The sequence below is a fragment of the Manacus candei genome, unplaced genomic scaffold, assembly GCF_025592945.1.
Source record: "Manacus candei isolate 608988 ecotype Guabito, Panama unplaced genomic scaffold, ASM2559294v1 h1tg000046l, whole genome shotgun sequence".
NCBI classification, from domain to species: domain Eukaryota; kingdom Metazoa; phylum Chordata; class Aves; order Passeriformes; family Pipridae; genus Manacus; species Manacus candei.
Genome location: NW_026138094.1, coordinates 9,064,123 through 9,072,483, shown reverse-complemented (window position 1 = coordinate 9,072,483; position 8,361 = coordinate 9,064,123). Strand labels below are relative to the sequence as shown.

Here is an 8,361-nt window from a genome sequence, read left to right as displayed (position 1 = left end):
CTGCCTGTGGCCCTTCTCCACTTCTGACCACCTCGGACGTTGCTTTTGTGAGCCTTGAGAGTGAAGCAACGAGAGGCGGGTCTGAAACCCCACCTTCAACCATGCCCTGCCCAGAGCTGCCCCCCGCGACCCTGGGGAGCACAGCCTGGAGGATGCAAACCTTGCAGGAGCTGCTGCGCCTCAGCCCACCCCACCGTCAGGAGGAGGGATGCCCACAGGGCCAGCACTGCACCGCAGGAAACACACAGGAAAACCACAGTTTCTGTGCCAGGCTGCACTCCAGGGCACGGAGCTGTATGCCCCAAAATAAAAACCACCCCTCCAAAACACGAGAGGCAAGCTGAATCGCTATAGTTGACCTACGAAAACAACAACCTCGTGGCAAAGCAATGAATTTACTTTTTGAGTACTTTCGTTTCTCGTGCACATATCTTTATGTCGCAACTTTGATTCTGATAACACTCTGTTGACCAATTACGCACAAACACGCAAAATATGCATAAAATTTTATCCCACCCCCAAAACCCAACACCTCGAAGGTGCCCTCCCCACAGGGTGAGAGTCCTGAAGCCATGAGCGTCTGGTTCTGGGACATAAACCCCAAATATATCCTCAGACATTCCCAATTCCCCCCTCGCGCTATAACCGGGGCCCCAGAAGCCCCGCCCACCGCTCAGCCCTGCCGGGCCCCGCCCCCGCATGCAAATCACCCGCCATTCAGCCAATAGGGGCACAGGGGGCGTGACCACGGCGGGACTTGCTCGGGCATGTGTGAGCGGCGGCTTCCGGGCGGGACACGTGGGGAGCGCGGCGGGCCCGGTCAGGAGCGGGGCACAGGGGGGACAGGGGGCCTTGGGGTGGGGGAGCAGGGGCAGGGGGGCAGGTACGGGCCTGGGAATGGGTGATGGGGCGGGCAGGGCGCTGGGGCCCGGAGCGAGGCAGAGAGAGCCCGGGTAATGGGCGGACAGGGCTCTGGGGAGCACGTAATGGGGTGGGCAGGGGGGGTAGTGGGGTGGGCAGGGGGGCTGCGGATCGGCGAGAGAGTTGGCAAGGCCATGGGGCCGGGAAAGTGGCGGTTTGGGACCGGGCAATGAGCGGCAAAGGGGTGGGGACAGGGTGTGACAGTGTGTCCGTGTGCACCTCCCCCCCACTGCCCCCCCCCTTCCCTGTCCCATAACTCCTGTCTGTGCCTGCGGGATGGGGGGGGTTCCTACGGGGTATGCGCGTCGTTTTTGACTGGGGAGAACGGGGGCTGCGCGGCACTCATGCCCCCCTGTGCACACTCCAGCAGGAATGCCACCTGGCAAAGGGCAGATGACCCCGCTGCTGCCCGCCCCGACGGTCTCTGCGCCCACCCTGCAGGGCACCCATGGCCCCTCCGCGGGGGGCTGCCCTCAGGCCCCGAAGGGTCCCAGCTCGCCGCAGGGCCGCAGCAAGAAGAAGAGCCGTAAGCACCAGCGGTTCCTGGAGCGCCGGGCACTGCTGGAGCAGAAGGGGCTGCTGAGCCCCCGCGAGCACAGGAGCACTCAGACCCCCGTGGCGGGGCCAGAGGCACACACCGCCCTCACCAAGGCAAATGGCACCATGACACAGCGCTCTGGCAAGGTCCCCAAGCCCAAACGGGTCATCTCTGCATCCCTGTCCCCATCTGCCTCTCCGGACAGTATAGCCAGGCACCACTCCGTACTGCTGTCCCAGGGGAACGACAGCTCCAAGAAGGTGAGAATGTCCTCACTGATCCTGCGCCCGGGCAAGTATGTGGCCATTGACTGTGAGATGGTGGGCACCGGCCCTCAGGGCAGGCTGAGTGAGCTGGCACGGTGCTCTGTGGTGAACTACGAGGGGGATGTCATCTATGACAAGTACATTCAGCCTGAGCTCCCCATCGTGGACTTCCGGACACGCTGGAGTGGCATCACCAAGCAGCACATGAAGAGAGCGATTCCCTTCAAGGCTGCCCAGGCAGAGGTGAGGGGAAAAAGAGAAATTAAAAAAAAAAAAAACAAAACAGTATGTTATCTGCCAAACACAAATTGGGGTTTTTGGTGGCCCATGCTGAACTGCTCTGAGGCAGAGACACAACCACAGGATGGGAAGCCTCTGAAGCTGTGCAGTGGGTTGTTTTGGTGGCTGTTGCTCCCTTCTGGGAACCTAAAAACTGGAAGTCAAGGAGCTTAATTTAATAAAAAATGGTTTATTTTATGCTTAATTGGTGTTTCTTTTGCTGCCTGTCTAACCCTTTCTGACTGTTCCAGATCCTGAAGATCTTGAAAGACAAGATTGTGGTAGGACACGCCATCCACAATGACTTCCAAGCGCTGAAGTACTTCCACCCAAAAGACAGGACTCGAGACACCAGCCACATCCCTGTGCTGAAGCAGAGGGCAGGGCTGCCTGTCAGGGCCAACGTCTCACTCAAGAACTTAGCCTGGCACCTGCTCCATAAAAGGATCCAGGTAAGCACCAGGAACCTTGAATGGGAAGCAGTTCCCGGGTTAGCTACAAACCTGTGTGGTCAGCCTGGCCCTCCCACCTCCATGGGTGCTTTTTGTGAGATGGAGATGGCACTTGTTCACCCTGTGCCTCTGGCTATAAATAAACTGGGAGAGCCCAGGGACTCCCAAGCTGACCATTAAACATCTCAGTAAAACGTGGACAGGACCTGTGCCCTCCAGAAAGTGTTGAAGAGATACCTGTACCTCCTTGGTTGCATCAAACCTTTGCTGTCTCCAAAACCCACAGCATTTGTGTACTTCTGAGCAAGCAGACAATGTGACCTGTGGGATTTTTGCTGCGCCTTTTGTCTAACTGAGGCTTTTCCCCCTTTGCTCAGGTTGGCCATAAAGGACACTCATCGGTGGAAGATGCTCAAACAGCCATGGAGCTGTACAGACTGGTGGAGGTGCAGTGGGAGAAGGAGCTGGCCCATAGCCTGCCCCCCCGGCCCCCCAGCCCCGTCACAGACCCCACTGCAGACAGCAGCCAGTACTTGGATGACCAGTACTGGCCCACAGACCTGATGGCAAGTGGCCTGTGATGGGGGACAGCATCTCCTCCGTGTGTTTTGGGCCATCCTGGTGCCTTCAGCTCTGGAAGGTGGAAGTGACCGCTGACCTCCTTCCCCAGGGCTTGTACTCCATGGGTCTGCCCAGTACCCAGCCCTGCCCAAGGATGGAGACATGGTGACACCTGGACACCAGCAATCTCCCAGAAATGCTGTCTGCAGCCCCTAGTTTGTGCACAGAAATGAGGGCTGTGGCTGCACTGTGTTCATCTGTCACTTTGGGATGAGTAGGGTCCCTGGCGTCAGCCTGGAGGAGCCCCCATGGGCATGTGTGGTGGGGGCTACCAGCACATCCTCCGTGCCTTCCATGGGCTTGTCCCCTTCCCAGATGGAAGTGGCAGGTTTTCCTGTGGAAGGACTGAGGTGTTTTGCTGATGCCCAAAGGTGCAAACCATCCAGGGCCAGTAAACGATCAGCTTCCTCCTTTTTTTCATAGACTTGTAAAATATGCTGAGTTGGAAGGGATATGTCAGGATCATAGAGTCCAACTCCTGGCCCTGCACAGGACACCCCAAGAGTCCTGCTGTGTGCCTGAGAGTGTTGTCCAAACACTTCTTGAACTCAGACAGGCTTGGTGCTATGACCACTTCCATGGGGAGCCTGTTCCAGTGCTCAGCCATCTGGGTGAAAAACGTTTTCCTGATATCCAACCTAAACCTCCCCTGACTCAGCTTCATGCCATTTCCTTGAGTCCTGTCACTGATCACAAGAGAAGAGGTTGGTGCCTGCCCCTTCGCTTCCCCTCATGAAGATGTTGAAGATTGCAGTGATGTCTCCCCTCAGTCACCTCTAGGCTGAACAAACCAAGTGACCTCAGCCACTCCTCATAAGGCTTCCCTTCCAGTCTCTTCACCATCCTCATGGCCATCCTTTGGACGCTCTCTAGCACTTAAAGTCTTTTTTAATGTGGTGGTGCCCAAAATTGCACACAATACTCAAGGTGAGGTCACAGCAGTGTAAAGCAGAGCAGGACAGTCCCCTTACTTAGTATTCCTTCAAGTCCTGTGCCTCGGTCGTTAAGATGTTGAAGAGAACTGGGCCAAGGATGAGCCCTGTGTAACCCCACTAGCGACAGGTTGCCAGTCTGATGTCACCCTGTTCACTCTTTGTGCCCAACCTGTGAACCAGTTGCTGACCCATCATGTGACATGGTTATCCAGCTGTGTGCTGGACGTTTTGTCTAGAAGGATACTGTGAGAGACTGTCCCAAAAACATTGCTGAATTCAAAGAAGATAACATCTACCAGCATGCATTGATCAATCAGGTGGATTACCCTGTTGTAGAAGGAAATCAGGTTTGATGAGCAGGACTTTCCTCTCATGAAGCTGTGCTGGCTGTGATTGATGGCTGTGTTGTCCTCCAGGTGTTTTTCAATACCTCCCAGAATAATCTTTGTGATTTTACTGGGCACTGAAGTGAGACTGACAGGCCTGTAGCTTCCAGGGTCCACCTTCTTGCCGTTCTTGAAAACTGAGACAACATTCGCTGGCTTCCAGTCAGCTTGGACCTCTCTAGATTCCCAAGACCGCTCAAAAGTCATTGGGAGAGGCTTTGTGATGACATCAGTTAGCTCTTGAAGGATTCTTGGATGAATCCCACCACACCCCATAGATTTGTAGGGATCCAGCTGCACAATAAAGCCTGAGAAAAAAGTCTGGATCTGATCAATGTCCAGTGTGGACAAGAGCATAGAATGCACTTCATTTTAAATAAATTATTGACATAATTGTCCAGTTCTGAATTAAAAACTGTTCTTGCTAAACCCTTGTGTACATTCTGCATGATTTGATCTGGCAGTTCTACAGGAGCAAGAGGGTGGGGTGAGATTGGCCTGAGTACTGTGTCATGCTCCAGGGCTTAAAACCCACCTGCAACTGGAAAAGGTGCTTCAAATGGCCTGACAGTGGATGGAGTAAGTAGTTCCTTGGGGTACAGGCTTGTCCTCTTTGGAGGAGCAGGGGATGGGCTTAGCTGGAGCTGTGCAATCCAGCACTTCATCTGCTTGGAGAAAGCTCAGTGCAAGCAGGCATCCTGCTCTGTCACCGTCCAGCAGCGGGGCTGTCCCAGCTCAGGGAGCTCCCTGTGTTAAGGAGAGGCACTGTTGCAATTTGCTCACCTCACAGGTCAGTGTTCCTTCCCCCAGCGTCTGTGAGTGAGAGCTGGGCAGGCATGGGTGACCTGTGGCATGGGTTGCTGTGATGGTGTGGGGACAGGGTGATGCTCACCTGCAGTGACTCTGCCTGTAGGTGACATATATGTGGCTGCAGAGATGCGTCCCAGCTGGGTGTGGGAGCACCAGAGAGGGTTTTGGGGCTGGACACGGAATTGTGTGCTTCCCCAGGGAACTGAACAGCCATGGTTATAGAAAATTAATAGTTTTTTGCCATGTGCCTCAAGGTCAGCCCTCAACAGCCCTTTAGCACAGTCCCACTGCCTGGGCTGTGAGACAGGAGGTGGCAGAGGGAGCTGGAGGGCTGCCAGCACCCTGGGGACTTTGGGGAGCCTGGTGCAGCACACTGGGATACAGCAGCCAGCACTGGAATGGAGCTCACAACTCCCTCGGCCAGGCTAGACCATCCCAGGCTTTTCCCAGCAAGCTGTGGGAGGTAAGGAGAGCTCAGCCCCAGCCTTGGGAAGTGGCCAAGGCAGTCGGGTGACGCAGGCACACCTGACGCACACAACAGTGCCATTACCAGGCACATCTTGCACTTCCCTTCTTAACTCCTCCTTACCTGGTAGAGGAAGCCAGGAACAGCTCAGAAATGCTTTGAAACGTGTCTGACACATCCAAAAAAATCTTGGTCCTCACAATGGCCCAAACACAACCATCCTTCAACAGATATAGTAACCTGGGCTCTGCTGTGAGCTCATGGTCTGAGCACTCTCCACTAGACCTGGTAGGAAATACAGCCTCACAGTAGGACTTTGAATCCTGCTTGTTCCATTTTCTCCCAGGTGTGTTCCTGGTGCAGCAAGCTGTAAAACAGGGCCAGCACCACCCCCTGTGCCAGCCTTGGGGTGCAGCTCAGCTGAGCCCCAGCAGAATGCCATGCAATGTCAGCAGGACCTGGCAAGGTATGGCAGGGACTGAACCCCACGGGGCACAAAGAGGGGTGCAGGAGGAGCACAGCTGGGGCAGGCTTTTCTGTTTCCTCCTCTCTGTCATTTCCACCTCTCCCAGTGGGGCAGGAGAGAAGTGAGGGTGTAGGAAAGGTGAAAGCTCAGTGGGCCTGCACGCAATGGTCAGATGATGGGGGCATTCTAAAGGCAATGCAGCAGCACTGTCTTCTGCTCCTGGAAAAGCAGACCCAGAGGAAAGACACAGCAGAGGGATGCTTTGCTTATGACCATATAACCTGGCCCATGTAACTGCATCCCCTCGGGGGGCACTCGAGTTCATGGGGCACCCCACAGCTCCAAACTTGTTTATCCACCTGAGTGGAGGAACTTGTTGCCTCCCCAGCCCCCTGCCCAGCACAGCCCTGGGGTTGCACAGTAGCACAAAGCACTGAGAGCTTGTCCCCACTGACGCCTCACTTATTTAACCCTCCTCCTGGAATTCCCTCCCTGCTTTGGGAGCAAATTTGGGGGCAACAAAGCAGGCAAAGGCCAGCTGCTCTTTGGTGCTGACACACCCTGCAAGCTTTGCCACAATCTCCAGTACTCTGGGAGGGTGAGAAACAAATTTGGGGGTTAATCCCTATTTGCATCAGGTGTGAGGGGCTTGGAAAACCCCAACACTGTGCTGCAGCCCCCAGCCCCCCACAAAAACTGCTGCTGAGCAAACCCCACACGGATGATTAGGGGTGGTGGCAATCTGCTCCCTGCCAACGATGTTTGCTCTGAATAATCTAAATGGTGACATTAGGCCCATTTTCACCCTCTGAGAGCTAATCAGGATTTTCACAGGTGTTTGTGAATATTCACCAACATGCCAACTCGGAGTTGCCATGGCTGAACACGCTTGGGCTCATCACACACTCTGGCTCATCCCACAAGCGGCCCACTGGTGCTCATGTCGGGAGGCTGAGCATCTTTAGGCGGATGAAGGAGAGCGGGGCTGTCTCACAATTTATGCTTAATTTTGCGGTAATTGAAGAATCTGCAGAAAACTCAGCCATTATCTCAACAACTCTGAACAATGATTAACCCAAACCCACGAATCCAGCACTGGGCTTTTTTATCAGAGGGAAAACATTGTCAAATGAGTTTTTTTCCAGCCAGCTGCGAGTGCAGGTAACCGATAAGCCCGTCATTGGAGTGGGGCTGAGCCAATGGGAGCTGATGGTGACAGCTTTTGCTTCTGTCTAGCAACAGCTTCTCCTTGAGCAGCAGACACAATCCAATTCTTTCTGTTGCTTTCATTGAGCTTCCCTCCTACTACATGGGAGTTTTCATGGGGGACACTCAGAAACTGAGTTTCATGTGGATTGCCCACGTTTTTCTGCATGTTTTGGTGTCTATTCCTGTCCTGCATGGTGAGAGCTTTGCAGCTGTAAAAGGCTCCATCCTGCTCATATCCTGGGCTCTGCTCACACCCTGTCTTGTCCATTCACCACAGCTCTGTCGGGTGGATGTTGGACACCCATAGGGTACTTGGAATAGCACCATAGCAGAACAGCAGCTGTACTGGGGGTCCCTGTATCAGAGATCTGTCTGATCACCAATGCCTGACCATGGTCCAGCACCTCTCCCATCTGCTGGGGGCTGTTTGCATGGGGACCACAACTGGGAGCAGCATCCCCTGATCAAACACCCGGTAAGCTTTGCTGCTGGCTCTGCTTATCATGGTACATGTGGTTGAAATGTCACATAAACTCCAAATCAGCACCATAGAATATCCCGAGCTGGAGGGAACCCGCCAACACCCGATTACACAGGATATCCCTAAAAATCACAACATGAGTGTCTTGGGGTGGAGCAATACCTAATAACAGCCTGGAGCAAGCCCCCAGCCTGAGACTCTCTGTCCCCTCGCTGTGGGGACACAGAGGGACAATTCACTCTTTTTGCAGTCAGAAACACGAGGCTTCGCTCGAGCATTCACCAGAGACCAGAGCAGAGGGAGGACCCGGCCCCCTTGTATCCCTGCCCCATCACTACCCCCACCCACCATCACCCCTCTCTACCCTCTGAGCGTAAATTAGAAGGGAGAAAACTCTCAGACAACTATAAATTAAAATCCTAGGAGTTTTAATAAGCTGCTTGGCCGGAAGAAGCAGATAGGTGTGATGTGGAAATGAATAGGCACATCTGGCAGCCGCTTAGCACCTGGGCTGCAGGAGGGGTGTGCGTG

At 54.4% G+C, this 8,361-nt stretch overlaps 1 protein-coding gene across 2 annotated transcripts; it reads left to right on the top strand.

The window, feature by feature from the left end:
* The first annotated feature begins 760 nt into the window (after nt 1-760).
* Nucleotides 761-4,821, top strand: LOC127475425 (apoptosis-enhancing nuclease-like). Of its 2 annotated transcripts, none has more exons than XM_051797275.1 (4): nt 761-819; nt 1,289-1,968; nt 2,256-2,456; nt 2,834-4,821. In XM_051797275.1, exons 1-4 carry the CDS (start codon nt 768-770, stop codon nt 3,035-3,037), a joined length of 1,137 nt encoding a protein of 378 aa, XP_051653235.1. In that variant the 5' UTR covers nt 761-767; the 3' UTR covers nt 3,038-4,821. The 2 variants fall into 2 exon arrangements, with proteins under 2 accessions (XP_051653235.1, XP_051653236.1); XM_051797276.1 differs by having other exon boundaries at nt 763-819; nt 1,292-1,968.
* The last annotated feature ends 3,540 nt before the right edge of the window (nt 4,822-8,361 follow it).